Source organism: Alligator mississippiensis, chromosome 1, assembly GCF_030867095.1.
Source record: "Alligator mississippiensis isolate rAllMis1 chromosome 1, rAllMis1, whole genome shotgun sequence".
Lineage (NCBI taxonomy): Eukaryota > Metazoa > Chordata > Crocodylia > Alligatoridae > Alligator > Alligator mississippiensis.
Genome location: NC_081824.1, coordinates 152,292,581 through 152,316,363, shown reverse-complemented (window position 1 = coordinate 152,316,363; position 23,783 = coordinate 152,292,581). Strand labels below are relative to the sequence as shown.

Below are 23,783 nucleotides of genomic sequence, written 5' to 3'. Positions count from 1 at the left end.
GGATTCACCAGGGCCAAGTCATGCCTGACCAACCTGGTTACCTTCTATGATGAGGTGACTGGCTCTGTGGATGGGAGGAGACTGGTGGATGTGGCATACCTTGATTTTAGCAAGGCTTTTGATATGGTCTCCAGCAACATTCTTGCAGACAAGCTAAGGCAGTGTGGGCTGGATGAATGGACTGTAAGGTAGATAGAAAATTGGCTGGATCATCAGGCTGGGAAGGTAATAATCAATGGCTCAATGTCTAGTTGGCAGCCAGTATCAAGTGGAGTGCCTCAGGGGTTGGTCCTGGGGCCAGTTGTGTTCAATGTCTTCAACATTAACTAGAAGATGGTATAGAGTGCACCCTCAGCAAGTTTGCAGATGACACCAAGCTGGGGGGAGTAGTAGATACCTGTTCCTTATAAGCTGTGTGGCATGTGTGGCTGTGCAGGTGTGCCTTGTAGTAGTGCGGCATGAGCAGGCGTGTGTGGCCGTGCACGTCGCACAGTTTAGGGGGAACACTGGTATATACACTGAAGGGCAGGGCTAGGATTCAGAGTGACCTAGGCAAATTGGAGGACTGAGCCAAAAAAATCTTATGAGGTTCAACAAGGACAAGTGCAAAGTCCTGCACTTAGGACGGAACCATCCTATGCACCAGTACAGGCTGGGGGCTGACTGGCTGGGCAGCAGCTCTGCAGAAAAGGACCTGGGGGTTACAGTGGACAATAAGCTAAATATGAGCCAATAGTGTTCCCTTGTTGCAAAGAAGGCTAATGGCATACTGGACTGCATTGGTAGGTGTGTTGCCAGCAGGTCAAGGGAAGTGATTATTCCCCTCTATCCAGCACTGGTAAGGCCACAAATGAAGTACTGTGTTCAGTTTTGGGCCCTCCACTACAGAAAGGATGTGGACAAATTGAGTCCAGTGGAGGGCAACAAAAATGGTGAGGGGGGCACATGACTTATGAGGACAGGCTGAGGGAACTGGGCTTATTTAGTCTAGAGAAGAGAAGACTGTGAGGGTATTTAATAACAGCTTTCAACTACCTGAAGTGGGGCTTAAAAGAGGATGGAGCTAGACTGGTGGCAGATGACAGAACACCGAGTAACAGTCTCACGTTGCAGCAAGGGGAGTTTAGGTTAGACATTGGGAAGAATTTTCTCACTAGGACGGTAGTAAAGTACTGGAACAGGTTATCAAGAGAAGTTTTGGAATCTCTATTCTTGGAGGTTTTTAAGACCCAGCTAGACAAAGCTTTGGCTGGAATGATCTAATTCGGGATGGTCTTGCCTTGAGCAGGGGGTTGGTCTAGGTGACCTCCTGAGGTCCCTTCCAACCCTAATTTTCTATGATTCTAGGACTCTTTGGAAGTCTTGCTGGCAACCTCACAAAGAGTGAATCCTCAGGTTTTGATTCAGCCAGGTATATAAGCATGAGTCTTAATTTTAATTATGTAAGCTTTCTCCTCCTTCAGCACAATGTCTAAAGTTTGACAGGTGCTATGGACATTTCTGAATAGAAGTCCAAGAAGGAAGGGGACACAGGGCACATCTACACATTCATTAATGTGCCCATAGTTACCGCGCATTAAGTTTAGTACTTGTATAACAAAGTACTACATCAGTGCACAGTAACTGGTGCTACTGTCCAGTAGTGCCGGTGCATGGCTTTGTAGTGACACTAACTGCGCAGTAGCCTAATACTACTGAACATTAGCGTATTAGCATGGTTTTTGCCATGCACGCTAATGCACAGTGAAATTAGGCTGCTGCGCAGTTAGCATTTTGCATAGTTGCATCCACAGAGACTTAAAAAGAAGCTAAGATCCCAGGGGGAAAAAAAAGTCTTTGGACAACATTTACAGAGTTGAGTGTCTAAAATCTGGCACCTAAACAGAGGTGGCCTTATCTTAAGAGATGTGAGGCATCTGCAGCTCTGGCTGAAGTGCATCAAAGAAGGTGAGGTGAGCCTCCCCTATCCAGTAGGCATGTATTGCTTCTCAGTGGGGACTGATAATGTTTACATAAGTGAATGCTTAGCTCCAGTATTAAAGTGGTCTTTGTGCTTGTATCAGGTGTCCACAAAAAGGGTGTGCCATGTCTAATCTCCTTAAGACTTTAAAACAGCAAGAGCTACAGAACTTGATGCTAAGTTGGTAACAACTAAACTTAATAGTGTGGACGGGGCATCTCATAGCCCCAAAAGATGCGTGTCTATTTACCTTATAAAGAGCAGACATTGAGGCAGATCCCACAACAAGTGCTATTCCAATAACTGAATGACTGTGGAATCCATCCGCATAAGTCATCATGACGATCCCTGCGATAGCAAATATAGCAGCCACAATCTGGATGGAAACAAAAATAGTAAGCATTATTTAACAACCCTAGATAGTCAAAATATTAAAGAGCCATTTAAATGACATTTTAACATACTTCTATCATCTGCTTCATCCTTATCTACTATACCAGAGGTGGGCAGCCTGCAGCATGCATGCTGTAAATGGCATGAGCAGTCCCTGGCACTCAGTTAAGGAGGCACTGGAGTAGAGGCAGGGGGCTCAAGCCAAATTAAGCCAAATTAAATTCAGTGCACATAAACCAGGTTCAAAATGGTTGAAACTGGTTTAAGATAAACCTGGTTGAATGTAGTATCAGAGTTAACTGATTTGGGTCAAACTGGTTTATGCAATGTCTGTCCCAGACCCCTTCCTGGTTTAAGTTAAACCAGAGTCCCCCAGAATCCCAGGTGCAGCCCTGGACTGGGCTGGGCTCTCTGCTCCAGAGAACAGGGTTAGCCCCACCACTGTGCTCCCTAGCTGGAGCTCTGGAGGCACAGCAGTGTCTGCCTGGCTTCCCTTTGCCCCACCCCCATCACTGCTCGCTGCTCAAGCCCCTCCCTCCCTTCTTCCCTCCCATCTCCCACAGCACAGACCCCAGTCCCATGGACTCTAGACATGTGGTATGCTAGCTAATACTGAGAGGTGGCTATGTGTGTCTCCAGTTTCACTGGGACAGGCAGATAGAACAGTGTCTGCTTACAGCTTTTTGGAGCTAATCAACAGGTCAGCTGGTAATGTCCCTCCATTTCTTCCTTGGAAAAAACTGTTTAAGAAGAGCTTGAACTAATGCAAGAGGCTTTTGTTTTGTTGATGGGCTAATAAATGCTGTGTTATCAGCCCCCTGCTGTCTCCCTCACCTGTCAGGTTTGCAGACAGTTTGAAGAAGCAGGGAGAGGGAGATTGAAAAGCTCAGTATCATCAACAGATGCATGCACTGCACACCTCCCCTTTGCCTCAGAGTGCTAGCCAGGGGCTGGGGTCTAGCAATACTCTTGCCTCTTGAGCAGCAAGAGGGGAAAAACCCAGGACAGTGCAGGCAGGGTGGGGTTTTATACCACTCCCAAATCAGAGCGTCCTGCTGGGGCCTGGCCACACCCCTCCTTCAGCTCAGCACTTTAGAAGGGAAGGGAGGGCTGCTCTAGTGCCCCCCGGCTTCTAGCCTGAGCCACTGCAGGCATGTGCCTGCATTTCTTCAGTCCAGAGAGAATGTCTGTGCAGTTGCAAATGGATTTGATCTAGGCGGGTTAGACTAACCTGCAAAGATTGAATCAATTCAGGCTCAGGCTTTCTGAATGTCTGTCCCTAGCCTGAAGGGTTAACCTGGCTCTTAGAAGTGACACCTCCATTCTCCATCCACTCCTTTCTGTGTAGCCAGAGCCTTGAGCCCCCACCTCCATTCTGGCACCCTGGGGCACAAACTCTATCAGGTACACCTCTAGGGTGAGGATGAGAGCAGCACTTGGAATGGGGAGCTGCAAGCACAGTGACAAAGAGACTACATCTGATTTCAGTATAGCTGGCAAGGGGAAGAGCTGTTTTTCAGAGCATCAGCGTCTTAATAACCTGAAAAGGGAATTTCATCTCTGTCACAAAGTCTCTGAGTTAGACAGCCACTGCAGGATTCATTTGACAGTAATACTCAGGTAATACCTAGGAATTCCCTAATGCCTGCAGAAATGGATTTGAATTCAGAGGAGATAGCAGGGAAAATAAACTTGTTGGAAAAAATAGAAAAATAAGGTAGATTTAAGGATGTCGCAGGTCAGCCAGTCAAAGCCTTCAGCTGTAAATAGGGATCTAGAATTTATTACTCAAGCAAATGCTGGTATTTTGAGTAGGATTTTCAGATGGGCCCAAGGCCTTCAACTTCATTGAATCCAATGACTTCCCTCATTCATACCGTGAATTTCAGTGGGAGTCAGTTGCCTAAATGCAGCTGAAGAACTGAGCCTAAGTGACTTAGATGTGCAAATCCAGCCATCTCTCAGTACCACTTGTGCTCCTATGTCACTTAGAGAGGTTGAAAATTTCAACCTGTGAATGTCGGATATACTTCAGTCAGTTTGGGGGAGGGGCTGCTTAGCTGAAAAAACTGGCTGTGTGCACCATGGATGTGATGTTGTGGTGAGAGGTAGGCAGAGAAGAATGAGTTGGGCAGGATGGTTTCCTGCTTCTTAGAAGCCTCATAGTTATAATGCACCTTCCTCTTGGAAGGGATTGAGCATGGTGTTTTGGCCAGCCCAGAAGTTGGAAGTAAAAGGACAAAAAAAGAGTTAAAATCAACATTAGAGACTCCCGGAAACTCCTGGAGAGTTTGCTAGTTTCTCTTTACCAAGACTTTAGGCCTGTCTTCTAAACATATTGGTTCAACAAATAAGAGAGGACTGCGCATCATACATGCTTAATTCCATGCTTCAGGAAGAAAGGAAGTTTTAATAGACTGGACAGGTAAAGGGAATGCCTCATTATGAGACTGGAAGCTACTTGTGGTTATACAAGATGCTGGACCAGCTGCCTTGAGACTAAATTTCACTGTCTATACAACAGGCATAGCCTGGCCTATGGCAGTGCTGTTCTCCACATGCTGCTTTGCCAATATGCCTTGTGTTCAGGGAAATGTGCCTCATGGGGTAAGAGGGGTTAGGGTCCAGGCTCATTCCATCCTGTCTCTCTAATGATGCTCCCAGTAGTTAGTGCCACTAGTGGTTATGGGGAGACACACTTGTGTAAACCTTTATCCAAACTTTATATTCCTTGCTATCATACTCTACAAAGATAGCAATGAATGACCCATCCTATTTGGACCATAGCTAGATGATGTGTATCTTGTAATCAGGATACAAAACTTCCAAGTAGATGAATCATCAGGCTGTTCCAGAATCCAAAAAAGCAGTCCCCATAGAGAATAAAACAAAATTTAGACTAGAACAGGGACCTGAAAAGTGTAAATACTGAAGTCCAGATTTTATTTTACCTATTAGGCATCTAAGTAGACTTAGGTTCCATCACATTATTCTATTCCACTCTGTTTATAAATCCCAGAAAATCCATTAATGCATCAACTTTTTTAACACCCTACCATTTTAGCCTTAAGACTGGCTGTGTCTACACATGCATTTACACCGGCTTAAATTTACTGCACAGTAAGCAGGAATAGGCTGGTGTCTACACATGCAGGTGTTAAAGCTAGTCCCAAGTCAGTCCACACACACAGTGTTACTTAACAGTAAGGTGTCTACACATGCATTATCGCGCAGTGACTAATCAGGCCTAAATTTGATACCTACATGATGCAAGTATCAAATTTATGCTCAAGTCAGCGTAAGTTGCCATATTTACTATGCAGTATGGGCATGCACGTGTAGACATATGCCTGTACTGTGCAGTATATGTGTATGTGTAGATGCACCCACTGAGTCTCAGAAAAACAGTAAGGAGGAAGAGGTTTCACCTGTAGTTTGCATTAATTGTTTTTTAGGATTTGAGCAGGGTGGAATAGGATTGTAGTTCGGTGCCTAAGTCCATTTATGTGCCTAACAGGTGAATTAGAACCTGGCCCCCAATGATCTTATATATCACATGTGGTGTGCATCTTATAGGCTTGGGCCCAATTTTAAAATTCCAGTCCCAAGTTCAACCAGCAAAAATGTGCATTCAAAGTCAAGAGGCAGTCAAACAGGTTCTGCACATGGTTATCTCACTACATGTAGTTCTCTTAAGAGGAAAATGTACAATTTTTGCAAATGCAAAGCCGACTTCCAAAATGTATTTCTTTAGCATGCAGGTTTAGTAGGAACAACAAAAGACAGAATTAGGGGTGTTTTATCTACTCTCTAAAGCAGGGGTGTTAAAGATACAGCTCACAGGCTGGATCTGGCCCCCAGAGCCATTTCATATGGCCTTGAGGGCTCTTGTGGGGCTAGGAATTCAGGGGAGGGATAGAGTCTGTCACCAAATTCCAGGATACGGAGCCCCACTAGGGACTTGTTTCAGCAGCAGTGGGTGACTGATGGGTTCATAAACCTATGCAGTTCTCTGAACTGACAACAGTGCTGCCATTGCCACATGCTCTGCTGCTGGAGGTGGAACTGGAGCCAGCCTGGTGGGGAGGCAAACAAGTTTGAGCCCCATGGCTTAAAGAATGGAGCATGGAACTAAAGCTGTTTGCCTTCTGGCCGGACTAAAAAAAAAAAAAGGAAAACCTTATTTTGGTCAAATGCACCATTTATTGTAATTCCAGGATCATTGTGGCTAGTTCACTTCACTACCATTTGCTGTTTAAGCTTTTTTTCAAAAAACATTTTTTAGTAGCTAGGAATAAGAGTGAGGTAAATTTGAAAACAAAATATCAATTCAAATAAAAAACTTGAAAGCTTTCATTCAGATTACAGGGAAACAGTTTTATCTTCCTTAGCCTTTTTTTTCAGGGTTTTTTTTTTCTTTTCATCAAAATAATTTGTTAAATTGACAAAAATGTCCCAAATGATTTAATCAACCTGAAATGCCATTTACCAGAAGGAGAGAAAATACTCTGTGCAGCTCTGTTTCAGATGCTATTTTGATCGAAGTAAAAGCAAAATTCCCAAGCATTCAATATTAAAAAAACTCTGATGTTAAGGGATTTGATCCTACAAGCTGTTGACTACCTGTGCAAGCTTCCTCTAAGCACAAGAGGAATGAGGGAGCTCTGCACTCTGTGCTGCAGGATTGAGTCCAAGGTGCATACAGTTCTAAGGTCACAGGCATCTTTCAGCCTGAAGGCTACCAACAAGATTTACAAACTAGCTCAAGCTGCAAAGCTGGAGGCTGTATCCACACTTTGCCAGCCCTGGAGGATGCTCAGATATGGGATTTTTTTTTTTACTTGTTTTCCTCCTCTGCATAATACACTAGACTTATTTCACTCACAACTGAAAAGCACCTACATGTGAAAATACAGTAACAGTACAGAACAATGCCAGACAATTTTATGTTAGGCAGGGAGGAACACACATTCTGTTCAGCTGGCAATTTGGCAGTGATAGCAGATTAACTACTAATGCTTGCCAGGAAAAAAAATTAGCCGGTAGGTTTGTAATGAATCTGATGGTCAGCAACTGAGCTTTCAGAAAGAACATATGAAATAAGAAACTTGCAGCTGTACGGTGCCCTTTACTAGCATCAGGAAGAGGATCTCAGAAAGGAGAGTGACCTCCCAAGAACTGACATCTGTTGGTCTTCCACCCAAATGCTAACTCTGCCGGACCATCTGTGAGAGATCTAAAGGGATCAAGGCCTGAAGTCACTTAGTTATGTAATAGGTACTGGCATAAGAGGAATATTATCAAAAATCCCACAGTCAACATGATGCTAGCACAAGCAGCCATTCTGTTGGCCTGGGATTCTAAAAGTACAGTTCTGGATGAAGAGCAATGGAGGCTTGATGCAATAGGCCAGCTTTGCTCCTAACTCGGGGAAGGCTGAGCCTAGAATATACCCAGAAGGTGGAGGCACAGTCTGAAAATCAATATTAATATCAATATTTTTTAGCTTTCAGGGAATGTTGGCTTGGTGTGCTTATATACTGTGCCTGCAGAAAGTACCTGCAGCCACCACTACTCCTGCATGCTGAATGAGTTTGTTTACTGTGGTATGAAAGGAGACACTAGAGTAAAAGACTAAAGCAAATAAATTCAGACTCCAACTGATTTGCTTTTGCAGTGGCTCCATCCTCTATCAAGCATGTCACAAGTGCTAGATGTGGTCCTGGATAAAGCTTTCAGCCTGCCTGTCTGTCAACATGTCAAGAATATCATATGCATTTTCCCTGAAGGCCTCTCAGGCTGCTTATCAAGCATGTCATTAGCATCAGACACATTTTGCTTGAACTCCTGGTTTGTTGCTATTGGGCTGTGCTTATTTACACACCTCTTAACACACTAGTGCAGAGGTGTCAAACTCATGAGCCCCCACAGGCTGGATGAGTGGCGCCAGGCTGGACTGGGCCCACAGACACCCCCCACCCCCCCTATGCTGGCTCGAGGGCAGCAGCACCTGCTTCAGGACCTGCACTGCATGGCACTCCTCCCACCTGGTGTGGGACTGAGCCACATGTGACGTGCATCTGGCACAAGTCCCAGCCCAGCTGGAATGGGTGCCACATGCAGTATGGGTCCTGGAATGTGAGCTGCACATGGCACCCACTCCAGTCAGTCCAGGACCCATGCTACATCTGGAGCCTGTTACAGCCACTCCCAAGATCTGTGCTGCACGCGGTGCCCCCCACACCCCAGCTAGTCTGGGATGTGTGCCATGTGAGACCTGGTTTTTGGAGCAGGTGCTGTGTGTGGGATAAGTCCCAGGCCCTACACACAGAGCCAGTCCAGCAGTGTGTGGCTCGGTGCAGACCCAGGGGCAGCACCAGGGTCCAGATGATGGGGCTCCATGGGTCAAATCCATCCCATGAGCCATATCTTTGACACCCTACGGCAATTCCAGCAGGTGTGAAGGAAGTAAGATGTCTTGTCACTTACTTACGCAATCATGTGGCAAAATAAAGGTAAAGAGAGGGAAATTTAAAGATGAGGTATGCTTGTGTGTGTGTGTGAGAGAGACAGACTGACTGATAGAAAAGCAGACACAAAGTAAAAGAATGAATTATTCACATTGGTAACTAAAGAAATACCCAGAAATTAATAGGTTCAAAGCAAGATAAGTACAATAACCAAAGGTTAGTGTAGAATATGCATTACTTAATGAACTAAAAAAGCTTGCACGATTTACATCTCTTGCTGCTTGTGCTGTCTAGGAAAGCGCTTCTCTCTGATCCTAACCAGGACTTTGGCACAATCAAAAAAGACACAGCCCTCAAAGGATGAGTGTCTGCATCTTAAAAATAACACATTCTGGTTGATGAACATAAGATTGTCTTGTTTCTAGGGGAGGAGTGACCGAGCAATAGCTCTCTCTCAGGATCTGGTCCTGTGAAAGTGGCTGAGTGAATGGAGAAAGTCTGTGACTGTTTGACTTCCAGGGTCCCCGTGGGTGCAAAACACAGTGAACTGCTGTCATAGTCTGCAATCCTTGTCATGCTAACTTGAAGGTCACAACAAACAGCATCCATCCAACAAAAAGGACACTGATCTGATGGCAGCATCCAGGTTTGCCAACTCTCACTATTTTAATTACAATTGTTAGAAAGTTCAGGCTGGACATCAGGAGACATGACTTTACAGTTAGGGCTGCCAGGCTCTGGAAGGGACTCCCAAGGGAGGTGGTACTTTCTCCTACTTTGAGGGTCTTTAAGTGGAGGCTGGACAGATATTTGGCTGGGGTGTTATGACCCCGCACTCGTTCCTGCCCAGAATCTCATGATTTGGGGCTCCAGGAATGTCAGAATTGTGTGAACAGGGCAGGAGTCCTGGGCTGGGTGGGGAGGCAGTATACACATGGTCAAGGAAAGAAAGAGGAAAGAGACTCCATTTAAATCCCCATTCATAGTGAGGCAGTACCTGAGCACTCCTGCAACTCAACAAATGGTGGGAAGAAATAAACTACAAAACCCCACAGCAGCCTCCTTCCTGCATGAAGCAAACTCAGGCTTTCCTTTCAGGCAGCCCTTGCTAATCCTCACAAACGATGTGAAGGATCCAAGGAAGAGCCTGCTCACTCTGCCCCACTTGTATAAGGATCCAGAGAAAACAGTATAGATTTGTGTATTAGACCAATCAAATAAAGTTTGGTCAATTGACTGATCAAATATTGATAAAAAATTGTAAAAAAAAAAGCCAATCGGTCCAAATAATACACAGAAAAAGCACATTTTTTCCATTAAAAAATGTGTTAAAAAACAATAAAATATCATATTTCTGTGAAGAAGACTACCAAAAAATGTAGTTTTTTGTGAAATTGTTATAATCTTTGACCAGTCAAAAATATGCAGGCAATTGATGGGTCAATTGGCAACATTTGACTGGTCAATTGACTGGCTTGCCAACCCTAAAACAAAATGTATTCCATGTCTACAATGAATCCATCAGCACTCAGATGAAGGGGTTATACCCAAATGTCCCTTAACATTCTTCCTCCTCATCTTCCCTGAACATGAAAAAGTATGGCTCCTTATGACCAAAGCAGAAATAGGAGCAACAGGAGGAAGAGCATAACAATATCTCAAGACAATATCAACAACGAAATGATTTAGACTAAAACTCCTAGTTTTTATCTCTTTTAATTCACATTTTTTTCCCACTATTTTGAAATGGGGGAATGGTCAGGCCTGAATCCAAACTTCAGCCCCTGTCTCTGTAATGAGTCAAATTCAAAACCCCAGCTCTGCACATTTGGGCATGAATCCATCACTAATAGGAATAGATACTAAAAGTATCTTGTGTTTATAAAGCACCTTCCATACAAAAGGCTTATAAAACATGTTTCAAATGGTCCTTCTCGTGTGTGTGTATGTATATGCACGCACACACATAATGCACCTTAGAATTCAGCCACAATAAGATGGTAGACAAGTCAGCTGTATAGCAACAACACACGATAGTTGATGGGATAGGTATCTCCAATGGCACATGCAAGATGACTAAAAAACAGGCAGGAAATATATGTCCACTAGAATCTGACCAAAACAATGGGATAAAGGCAAAAAGTACCATACCTTAGTCAGAGACCACAGGTATTTTTAGCTCTTATCCAAAAGACAATACAGCCAGCCAGGGGATAGGACAAGGACTAACGATCTTATACTTCAGCAAAGGAAATTTTGGTTGGATATTAGGAAGAGGGTGACTAAACTTTGAAACAGATTACCTTGAGAGGTTATGGGATCTCCACTGTTGGAAGATTTTAAGAACAGGTTAGACAGACACTTGTTGGAAATGGGTCAGACTGGGATAATGATCCTACCTTGAGCCAAGAGGTGGACTACATGGTTTCCTGAGGGCCCTTCCAGCAATACTTTTCTGTGATTGAGTAATAGTGCCCCCTAAGATTACTTCAGATTTTGCCTTAGATTTTTTGGTTACTCAAAAAATCTATTAGTTACAGTGGGTTCATTGTTAAGATAATCAGAAAATGTGACGAACAAGTGCAGCCAAAAACTGAAAGGGTTAGGCACTTTACTGGTACATTTTGTAAAGATCTCTATTGGAGCCACCAGGCACTGCTGAAATAATAATAAGGGCGATAAAAGATTTTCAATCACTGAGAAATTAATTTTCTATTGAAGTTAACTCATAGACTGAGGTTAAAAGCTCCCCTGACAACTAAAAATATAGCTAAGTTTTAATAAGGAGATACCTCCTTAAGTGTCATGTAAGAGCTAGGAATATTATTATTTTTATTCTCTAAGTCTGCTGGTGTAACAGTGCAGGAGTGAATAACTGGTATCTTTCCACTGTAATTCCACTTGGCCCCAGTGAGGGAATCACACACCTGACACAATGTCACTTATGGGCTATGGATGCCAGATGCTCATTGGTGCTGGCTTCCCCATCAGAGGTTGCTAAGGGCTAAAGATTTGATCCAATAAAGAACTCAGACTCCTGAAGCAGGACTGAAGCAGAACCGAGGTGCTTAAGGCCAAAATTACAATCCAAAAAGCCTTCTGCTCAGTTGTCACCTAACCCTGGAGGTGCCTAAGCTTACTCAACCCCTCAGACTTGACTGGAAAGTTCCTTAGGAGCCTGCCATGCTCCCTTCTGGTCGTGCACAGAATTGCTCCAGCTTGAGTGGCTAGTACCAATTTTGCACCTAACCATAACTAGGATCCATAAAGTAAGCATTTCTTCACTTAAGTCCCTAAGAGGCCTGATCTGGTAGAACACACAATGCCAGGACTCGTCTCCTTACAAAACAGATTTGCAGATGTCGTTATCTTAAGATGTGGCTGCCGCTAACCTCAGTTTATATATAACCCAGTGGTTAAAGCACCCACTTAGGAAGTAAAAAAAACTAAGCTTATTTTTTCCCTGCCATGATGAGGTTCAAACTCACATCTCTGCACTCCAAGGAGCACTCTCTTAGCCATCAGGATACAACTTAGGCTGGGCAGAGGAACCCTCTACCCATCCAATTTGAACCGTGCATGATGGCAGCAAAGAATCCAGGACTCCTTCGCCAGGGAGGGAAACCTGATTGTGTAGCCCTGGGGTGAGGGTACTCATTTGGGAGTTCTAACACTTACTCCCAGAATGCTTTTCATCCAATGACTGTTTAATGCCAAATGTATAAACAGTCCTGGGAGCAAGGCCTGGAACCCAGGACCCCTCTGCTGTTGAGTATCCCAGCCACTCTGGCTCAGGCATCAAGCTCCCCCTTTCTGGCCTTCAGAATCCAGGAAAAATTCCTTGGCTGTGAATCCAAGTTTGACATGGGTGCTGCCCTGCAGCCAACAGTTAAGCACTTAAGTCCCAGAGAGGAATGGGATTTTAGAGACACCTCATCCTTCTGCATTTTGTACTCACTAGCTTATGTGATGCACCACTCAGTGCCTGTTGTGAATCCCATTTGCAGTTGCCCACCCTTTTCCCATGCACTGTCTAGGTTGCCTGAGCACCTAACTCAGGGTTCTGGATTCTACACCAAGGACAACGCACCTATGTCTTTTACTGGATCAAGCCTTAAATGCACAGGGGGACTTCGCACTTCTCTGTCACTTTAGGAGCCTACGCTGAACACTGAAGTCCCACCAAGAGCCTCGAAACCCCCTCAATTGCTGCTAGCCTCTGGGCCTGATTCAGCTGGCATTTTCAGAGCCTGGCTAACCTGAAGACAAGGCAACAGAATTGCTGGATCTTTCCTTAGACCCCCATAGCTTATGTCACTCACCTGGATGTTGAAGATCCAGCTTCCGATAATCCCCACTGATCCTGATTTGGAGCAGAGACTTGACCCAATATATTTCCTGACTCTCAAATGTGTGCTTTACCCACTGGGATTGCTAGGGTATTATGGTGAGGGGCCCTGTCAGTCTTACCTCTTGCAGTGGTTCCACTTGGTATAAAGAATGAAGTATCAACTAGGGCAGGGTTAGATAATTCACTGGCTGTGTCTATATGGGATTGGTCAGTGCTCAGGGTGAGGGAGTTGTGAAGCCCTGCTCTGCATCAGCTGGATCCTCTTAAGTCTTGTCTATTCCACAGTGACAGTAGGTGTTTATAGACATGCTCCAGGAGGCTAGAGGGGGGCACTTAAATTAGTGCAGATCTAAGCGCTGCACTAATTAAAAGCATCATGTGTATGAGTGTCTCCGCGCTGAAAAATGGCACCTTGAACTAAAGCTTGTTGAATAAGCTTTAGTTTAAAGTGCCCCACCACCATTTTTCAGCACGGGGATGCTGATACATGTGATGCTGGAGTCTGCTCTGACATGCTGGAATTACAGCATGTTGGAGAAGCCTCCCTGCACATGCCTAGGAGCCCAGTGTGTCCAAGTCAGGCCATGCCAGAGCATGCCCTCCCCAAAGACATGCTCCAAACCTGGATTTATGCAGGCAATGATATGCACTGTTGTCTCTTTGTAGCTGCTCTCAAGACCTTGGTGTCTGGCAGGCATGACAGCAGTTGCTAAGGAGGCCTCCTGGGGCAGCCTCACCAGTGTCCTCTTGTGGAGCATGTCTGTGCCAGCAGATGGGTGAATTCTGCTTGGGAAGGGTCTGGCTGGGACACAGTGTCCCATGGTGTGGATAAGCCTTCAGTCTTGGGCATGGTAAATGGATTGGCAGGGATGTGCCTGGAGCTGCTTCTACCACAGCTACAAGTGGTGCACAGGGAGTGGGAGTGAAGCTGGTGGTGCACAGGGAGTGGGAAATAGCTAGGGAGGCTTATTTCTTGGGGTGCCCATAAGCACAGCATTGCCTCTGACCCAATGAACATATAAAGTGAAACAGCTTCCACAGGAGAAATTGGCAGACACTCCCTCCAGCCAGGAGTGGGACAGGAAAACCACTTGACTAGCTAACTCAGGTGGCTTCCAGCTCATCTTGTTGGCTCATGTTCTTTGGGGTCTAATTCTTCCTACAAGTTATGGAGAATGGGGCTACTGCACTCAGACCCAAAGGGTCCTCTGCCTGGCAGGGTGCCTATTGAAAAGCCCAAATCCTTTTGTGCAGTCAGCTTCATAGGATAATGAAATCCTTCTCCAGGTTGTAGGACATAACATGTCCCTGAAAGGTATGGCAGGGCTGGAGAGTGAGCAGGCTGTGAGGAAGCCAGTGTTTTCCCATGGACATTGAGTAGTGAAGTTAACACAGTGCATTACAGCTGTGCTGACAACATCTGCTATGGAACACACAAGGGGCTCTCGGGCTCATGCACACTGTCTTATTCATGTGAGGATACAACCTAGGTCTCTGCCTCAGTGAATGGACACAGACTAGGACTTTGGAGCTCTCTCTAGGTTTCTACCTTTGAGAGTCACTTTCAGGTATTTCCATACAGATCTCTCTAACTCCTAGCCTCCCCTAAACAGTCATAGAATGGATTGCTGTATGCTCTGGGTTACTCTACAAGGCCATTATATTTGTTCCTTACCACTTGCATACTTAAACAAACTGCTCTGGAAACAGTCACTTGAGGAAAGAAACCTAAATTATCTGCCTCCATGTCTATCTCAGCTGAAGTGTACAACCAGTTATACAGAACTTAATAATACTCCAATGCAATAGGGGTTTTGTTATATTTAAATATTGGCTAATACAAATACATTCATATAATGTGAACAAATGGCACAAGGATAGGTAAAGAGCTTGCAGATAAGTGGAATTTAAAAAATGTTTTCTAAGTCTCACAGGCTAATTTCTTATCAAAAGAGAACAGGCACATGAAAACAAATGTTCACAACAACCTGGGGATACTCCTTCACACTCCAAACTAGCATAAGGTACCTTGCTTCTAAGGAACAATGAGCAAAGAAACTGAGTTCTAAGAGGAAGTGGCTGCAGGGGCCTAGAGATAGCCCCATGGTGATGATTCTCAGTGTGTGCTCTCTGGTAAAGACAGCAGGTGGCTTGTACAATTTGCAAGGATATGAGCTTAAATGTCCCACTGAGGATCTTGTTCCTTGGTGTCTTATTCCTCCCAGACATCATTCAGACCTGAGGGTTCCTCTAGTTGGCAGGGTGCCTAAAAATTTTGCTTTGCTTAAAATCCAGTTGACAGAGGATGGTTTAGTCAGGGATGCTACTGCCTTGAACAAAGGGTTGGACTAGATGATCTTCTGAGGTCCCTTTCAGCCCTACAATTCTACAACTCTATGCTGATTCAGGCTTCCCCTTTTAAGTGATACGGGAAACCTGTTACTTGATCCAAACAAGCCAATGGGGATATACCGGGAAAAGGATAACAAAGAGTTAGAGAGACAGAGAGGAGTCACTTACCCTCACTCCCATGAACCTGTCCCTGAGAACAATCCATGAAAGCAAGAACACAAAAGCTTTGTTGCAGCAGAACAGCACGGAGACATCCGTTGTGTTTATTTTCTTTATTGCATGTAAATATAGGTAGTTTGTGAGTGTCCAAAGAACACCAAAGGGTGCTGCCTTGGTAAAAAAAGCCTTCAGAGTCAAGCCGTTGTCTCCAAAAAATTGGCAGCACTCCCTAAAACAAGGAAAGAAAAGCAATGTTATAGCTAAGTGGCAAACAGGGCATTCATACTTTGTATTCATAAGAAAGCTCTTGTGGGGCGGGGCAGGTACCAGTAATTTCAGAGTCTACTGCCAAAGGCCATCATTTGTCCAAAATAATAATGAATCAAAAAAGGGATTATAAATATGAAAAGGCAGCTACATGAGAGTAAGGAGAAAAGTGGCTCAAAGTTCATAATAACAACAATGATAATAACGGGTTTGAACATAGTGCTTTTAATCTACATGCCAAAGCACTTTGTATCTTTGTTCTCAGTGAACACATATGAAAACTAGGACACAAATAGGTTCAGGAACTTATGCATAGCCATCCAGCACATTGGTGTCAGAACTGGGGCAGAATCCATGCCCCCTGACTACCAACCTTTTGGCCTTATCAATCATTGTACCATGCTGCCTTGCTGATCAGCAAAAAGAGAACAGGTGGATAGTTATGCAGGGTTGGCTGGAGGCTCACTAAAATTAAATTCAAGGCAAGGCCTTTCCATCAGACAGGTGTCACGTGGTGAAAGGTGCTCCTATTATTAAGGGCCCACCCTGGGAAGAGAGATTGGCCTGTGACTAGTTGAACGGCTGTTGTAGAGAAAAGGGGAAATGGTAAGGCCAGAAGGGATGAAACAAGTGGATCAGTGAAAAGTGACAATTGGCATGATGATATCTGAGGAAGACAGAGATTGGCAGTCTGTGGCACACTGAAGTTTGGTGAGGATGGCAAGCTAGAAGGAGTTGTAATAATGATTGCTGGAGGTAAGTAATCATTGCTGGAAGTAAGGAGTATATGGTTTGAGGGATGTGGATGCACTCAAACAACAATGCTAGAGATTAATATGAAGAATGCTGGAAATTCAGGAAGTCAGGGGTCTTTAGTACTGCTCAGATGATCGGAAAATAAATGCGGAGGGTTTGTTTATGGTGCGTTTGGCAAGGAATGATTGAGCAAAGGAGGGAGACTGAAGAGCACTTGGGCATTCACTTGAGAAAGATGGAAGAAATGCAGCAAGAGAGAGAGAGCACACAAATGTGGAGATACTGGCAAGGGATAAGTCACGGATGGTGGAAAGTGAGGCGTTATAAACATGTTAAATCAAATGCCATGCTGAGAATTGAGATAAGGGCTATAAGGGAAGGTAAAGATAGTGCACAGGACTGAAAACATAGGTTCAAGATATCTTCTGTGGTTCTATATTAAAAACTGGATTCAACCGTCTTCCTTGTTACAGCAGAACCAAAATGGCATGCTCCAGCCAAACTATTTGCATGGAAATTCAAGAATACAAAATAGAAATGCAAAGATATGTAATATTAAGAACACAGTTCGCAGTCTAATTCAAACTATTCACATGGAGTAAGTACAGACCTTCAAAAAGCCTGAGCCTGAATCAATTAAATCTTTGCAGGTTAGTCTAACCTGCATAGATTGAAGCAGGAAGCAAGCGGATTGACATTCACTTTTGATTCTGGAAATGCAGGCACATGCCTGCACTGGCTCAGGCTAGAAACCAGGGGGCACTAGAGCAAGCCCTCCCTTCCCATCAGATTTCCCAGATTTCCCAAAAGATGCCTATTTCTTCAGTTGTTTGCAGCCCTTCAGTTTATAGCCTGAACACAGAAAATTTGTGACCAATAAAATCACACTTTCAGACTATTATGCATGCAGGTCAGTTAGTTGTTATTCACTTCTCAACATCTAACCATGTGGCTGGATTCATAAGTACCTTTGCTCCACTTTGATCAATTTGTTCCTAGAGATAATTTAGTTCTAGCTGGCAGCTTGCTGGATCAAATTCATCTGCTCTTACGTCCTTGGAAGTCCTGTAACTGTAGGCCTGGCTAATGCTTATATGGAAGACCACAATGAAATCCCTGGTGTCATGGATGGAAGCCAAAGTATCATGACTGATTGCTAGGCCATATGAACTGAATGAGTGGCATGAGTTTATTTGGCTCCATTGTCACTGCTGAGCTGACAGATGGGAAAAGAAAGTAGGATTCAGTTATCATTTGACTCTATTCAAACAATTCAACATCTTAAGGCCAGGGGGCACATAGTGAGGAGGCTGCATGTTGTGGAGGTCACACCAGAGGGGGCCAAGGACCCCCCTCAACTGCCCAGCTGCAGACTGCCCCAGCAGCAGTGGGTGAGTGTCCTCCCCGCCCCGCCCCACCCCGCGCGCCCCCCCCGGCTCGCTTCGCAGCACCATGTGTGCAAGGAGGGCGGGAAGTGAAAGCTAGGGAAGGTGTGTTGTGGGGGTGGGGGCAGAGTCTGGAGATCTCCACTGCAGCAACCACTGGAGCCAGGAGAGGAGTGGTAGCCACAGATTAACCTCTTGTGGGCTGTATGCACCACAGCTTTGATATGACCAATACAATAACAGGTCAAATGTGCAAAATACAAAGTGAAAAGGAAAATTTCACCAGAAGTGAGCAATTCTGAATCCTGCTTTTGAGGAGAAAGTTTTCAGAAACTACATATTGGTGATCAGAAAGTTGTACACATGAAGCTCAAGCCTGGAAAGTGAAGATGGCTGTTTTCTACAAATGATTCACTTTTAATGAATACTCCTCTCATACCTTCTCATACTTCACTTAACCTCCCCTGTCTATTTGTTGATACCAGGGGCTTATCCCCAGTCACTTTCCCTTTCTGCTTGTGGCATCAATAAGCCAAACTATGTAGGATGATTCAGAACAGCTCAGAAAGTACTTCTCCTGCCTCCCCAACTATGTGACAACTGAGTCTGTATTGAATCTTCTGTAGGTATTTATCTCCTTGCAAAGTGATCATAAAAATGCATCCATGCTATTAGGCAGGGTTTCAGACAGTCATTTTTACAAGTTCAAAGCAGTAGGAATCAGGCCAATTATGGGATACTAATTAAAGAAAGAAACAAGCAGATTGAAGATTAATATTATTTAAAAATGTAAGGAGATATTGGTGGAAAGAAGGCTTAGGAGCAATTATTTTTCTCTGGAGCATGTTATTTAAAAGTTTTATGCAAGTGCAACACCTTCTTTTAATATGATTATCTTTTACTTAGCATGCAATTTAGGCAATAACCATTTTTGGTTTAGCTTATTTGGGGATGCACAGCTCCTCATGTTTGGAAATGTTTTTGATGAGCTGGTTTTGTTATTGACATGCATCATGGGGCTCAGTTAAACTGCCATTTGCTGTGGTAATGAATATATACATAAAAAAGATTATGAGGAAAACAAGTATGATTGCACTAAGGATTATTAAAGAAGTAAACAACTTAGGCAGGGTGCATGGCATAAGCAGTTATCTATCCACAGGTCTGTCTTAAGCTTTTCTGTAGCACTCCTCACCATAGCATGTAAGAGCAATTGCTGTGGGGGATGTAATGGTACCTACACTGCTAACCCCAAATGACACTATAATTTGCCCTGAAGAATTAGGACAGGAAGTAAGGAGGAACATTATTCCCTAGCCTTATTTTTTTAGAGCACTCACCTGGATTCTACTTGCTACTCAAAGGACCATTGATGTATTATCCAATGAATGTTTAATGTAAATAAATTACAAGTCTATGTTACAGAATGCTGTCAGCATAGCTAAATCCATTAGCGGGTATGAAAACGTCACACATCTCCACTGATAAGAGACTGAGAAAACTTCTGGTGCAGATGCACCTCTGCTGACAGTAGAGTACTGACTAAGAGGCTCTGCTGACCTGGTTTTAATGACAGAGGTGTTGTAGTGTATACAAGTTCAAAGGCTAGAGACAGACATTACACATAAACCGGTTTAAGTGATCAGAAACTGGTTTAAACCTGTAACAGAACAGACGTTCAGTGTACATAAATCAGTTTCAAAATGGCTGAAACCGGTTTGAGATAAACCTGGTTGAATGTAGACTTAACTGATTAAGTTAGACTTAACTGATTTAGGTCAAACCAGTTTATGCAATGTCTGTCCCAGACCCCTTCTTGGTTTAACTTAAACCAGAGTCCCCCAGCATCCCAGATGTTTTGCAGCCCTGGGCAGGGCTCTTTGCTCCACAGCAGACCTGGCCCTGCTCCTCTCCTCCCTGGCTGGAGCTTTGGCACAGATGGCAGGCGCAGTGGCATCTGCCTGGCTTCCTCCTGCCCCCTTCTTCCTCCCCCCACTCCCTGCTCAAGCAGGGATTCCCCCCTCCCCTCCCCTCCCACAGCACAGACTGTTGCCAGCATGTGGTGTGCTAGCTAATGCTGAGAGGTGTCTGTGAAGGCAGACAGGACAACGGTAGACAGGAGAGTGTCCGCTTATGGCTTTTTGGAGCTAAAAGAAGAGCTTGAACAAATGAGAGAGGTCTTTATTTTTTTGATGGGCTGATAAACACTGTGTACAATGTCGTGCTGCCCTGGCAGGAGGGAGCTCCCAGCTTCCACTCCATGATCACAGAGCAGGGTCAGGGAGCTCCCTGCACAAGGAGAGTTCCCCGCCCAGCCTGGAGCTGGCTGGGACCTGCCCCTGCTTGGGACAGTTCCTGGCCAGCCTGGGGCTGCACAGGGAATTCTGCACCTGCAGCCTGGAGGTGGCTGAGGACTGTCCCATTTTGGGCAGTCCCCAGCCAGCTTCAGGCTGTATGTGCAGACTTCCCTGCACAGTCTGGGACTGGCTGGAAACTGTCCTGGTCAGGGGCAGGTCCCAGCTCTGCAGATTTTTTCCAGTCCCGTGCTCCAATGGGGTCATTGAGGCACAGTGTTTGGAAAGAGCTGCAGAGGCGGGGCAGGTCCCAGCCCCCTGTCCCCTGCCCTGATCTGCCAGTGGGGCAGCTAAGAGCAAGCCCCCAGCTGAGCCCCCACTGAGTACCACGGGCTCACTGCTAGCTCCCCATCAGTGAATAGGGGCAGGGGGCTGGGACCTGCCCCTCTCCTGCAGCTCTATCCAAGCTCCCTGCTCCTGATTGGGGAGCCAGGGCCAGGAGCTCATTGCTGCTGGGGCAGAGGGACATTGTCCCCACCTGGGCTCTGCCACTGGTGTCTGCCTCAGCAGCAGGCAGCTCCCAGGGGCAGGGAGCAATCTCTCAGCCCCTGACAGGAGACAGCTGTCTCCTGGCCTCAAGCTTCTTGTCAGTATCTAGGCTAGCACCCCGGGGAAACTTGGAGTTTCCTCTGGCAGCTACAGGGGGCTGGTGCAGGTCCAGAGTGGGTGGGAGCAGACTGCTGCCAGGACCAGCAAATTTGCTCCCAAATGGGTGCACATGTAGATGTCTGCCCAGGGTGGGTTTACTTCAGAGTAAATTATTCTGGAGTAAACCCATCCAGCAGCATATGCACATATACACACCCAACAGTAAGCATCTATATATAGCATACAATATTCAGAAGATAAAAGGAGCAAATAATTGTTGTTTTCAGGAAACTAGAGCTTCTGGATCAAACAGTTTTTAAATTAGGATATGCCATGTCAGTCTTTTTGTACTGAGAAGTGTGCTGATGGCAGCTCAAAGAGAGACAACTATTGATATACTTAGAATTGATTTCTATTTGCCTGCATTAAATAGATACATGCCATAATAATAGTGACAATGTTGGTATCCCTAAGCACACTGAAATACATTAAAGGAAGAGAGAGCAAGGCTGTAGATATAAAACAACATGGATCTATTTGTGTTCTGAAGTATACAAAGGACAAAAAAAGACTTAGCTAGGCTTGACTCAGTGGTAAATACAGCAAGCAAGAGAACTGACAAACTGTATAAAAGGGGAAAAACAAAGGAAAAAATGCCTGAAAGAAAGCAGACCCAAATTAATGGACAGATGGCAAGAACAAGGAAGCAATGAAAGAAATGTGTGACATATATCAAAGACATGCCATCAGAATCTGGCCCTACTAGTCTTGTCTTTAAATTCTCCAGGTTACCCTAAAGATTTCGATGGGAGGTTCACCTCCAATATTTGCTGAATGCTTACTGTTTCGGGGTGGGGGGAGGGTTGCTGCTGGGTTCATTTGCTAGATAATTTGTGAACATAACAATAAGGGAACACAATATGGGTAAGAACAGAAACTGAATCTACTTAAAATATAAAAAATATTTCTATAGGATTTTTTTTTCAGCATTCACCTTAACCTAGTGCATTAGGTTCACAAAGTAAATACACAGAAAAGTGCTGTGTGTTTATGAAATACAATTGCATTTAAACTGCTGCTCTGCATTCTCCCTTGAATAGGCGCTGATAAAAATAATAATAGTAGTAGCAATAATAAAAATATAGTACTACTAGACAGTGCATCTTCAAGCAATTTACAAAGAAAAGTCAATATCATTATGCTCATTTTACAGATGGATCAACTGAGGCAAAGAGAACTGGTGTCAGAATGGCTGCTTGAAAGAATGCAATATTGAACATAGGACTTATTTTTCTAATATTTACTTATAATTCACTCTTTTTTAATGGATGCTGTCTGTTCAGGAGAATTTTTTGCTATGAGGGTCTTTCTCAGCACCTCCCTGCTGAGCCATTCCATCATTTTACCTACTGCCATCACATTCCACAAAAGTGCCTACGGCGAGTTTGGGATCACAGGTCATTAAAAATGAATCTGTTAATTGTATTGCGAGAGTACCAAGGGTTTGTTTAGTGGGTTCCAATTCCTTCCCTCACCTATGTGTCTTCAACTAAAGCCTTACTCCTCTTTCCTTACCCTGGCTGCCTTCCTGTATATCCTGTGAGTCTCAAAAACGGTTCTTTTCTGCCTGTGATTGGTCAAACAGCCCCTTATCTGTTATGACACAGTAGTGCATTACATTGCATTGCATTGCATTGCGCATCCTGAGAAAGAACCTCCCTGGCCGTGTGCTTGGTTGCTGCTGCTGGTCACATCTCTCTGTTGTTTCTTGGCTGAAAAGTGACCATCATATTAGTATAGTGGCACTTGTGAGTGCTACATCTTGTACATATTCAGTCCTGTCTGTGTTGGAGACAAAAATATTTGTTTTACTTCTGTTAGCCCTGCAGAGCCAGCACAGCTGACAGAGAGAGCTGAATTATACACTAGCAGGGTTGCTTTTTAAATTCCAGTCCCTGAATTCCAGTTACAAATGAAGTGCAAGCTACTAAAGCATAACAGTAGCTTTTTGTCTAAATGATTACCATACACTAGGCCAGAGGTGCCACTGCTCAACCCCTGGTCTGTGGAGCCATGTCATCCAGCCTACAGGGCTGACCCATGGTCTGGAAATTTGGCAGTGGAGGAGTAGCAGCAATCTTTCTCATAACCTGTATCTTCTGTGACTAAATTTCCCAGGGATTAGGTGTCCTCCCACGGTTTTATTTTTTCTCTATTTTAAATAATGTTTAACTCTACTGTGCTGCAAACTAACCTGTCCTGAATCACCACATTGTCATGTTGCTCACCTTCTTCCCTTCCTGTCTATCTTCCTACTGCTGTTGGCCACTCTCTTCACATCTTGCCTGATGAAAGGCTCTGACCCTGCAACTGACAGCACGTGGGCAGGCTGCTACACCACTGAATGACAACACAGAGATCAGTTGATTTGTAGGGACCTTGAGACAAGGATCATGTCTTTTTTCTGGAAGCTACCTGACACATCCTTGGTTGCTATTTAAAAAACTCCAAAAATATGGTGCTGTGATGAGGCATACCAAGCTCTTTTCTGATCAGTTCAACAGGACTGGGCATCTCCACTAAGACAGATCTGCATTTCAGAAGTGAGAAAAATGATTGATCATCAGTAGCAGATCTCTTGAAAACATATGATAAAACAGCATGGATTAGATACAGAACATTACAGAGCAGTCAGTATATCCATGCTTAGTTGTGAAAGTCTTCTTCAAATTGTATATTTGCAGGCAG

General features: G+C 44.4%; 1 protein-coding gene and 1 long non-coding RNA gene across 5 annotated transcripts in view; one reads left to right on the top strand and one right to left on the bottom strand.

The window, feature by feature from the left end:
• The window catches only part of SLC35F3 (solute carrier family 35 member F3), a 346,640-nt gene that overhangs the window by 11,279 nt on the left and 311,578 nt on the right, over positions 1-23,783 (bottom strand). For all 3 annotated transcript variants that reach the window (XM_019479847.2, XM_006257916.3, XM_019479846.2), the window contains 2 exons: positions 15,695-15,914; positions 2,211-2,336 (listed from right to left, as the gene is read on the bottom strand). In XM_019479847.2, the coding sequence (XP_019335392.1) occupies positions 2,211-2,336; positions 15,695-15,914 (346 nt within the window). The remainder of the gene's footprint in view (positions 1-2,210; positions 2,337-15,694; positions 15,915-23,783) is intronic.
• The window catches only part of LOC109281233 (uncharacterized), a 133,699-nt gene that overhangs the window by 36,602 nt on the left and 73,314 nt on the right, over positions 1-23,783 (top strand). The gene's annotated exons all lie outside the window — the stretch shown is intronic.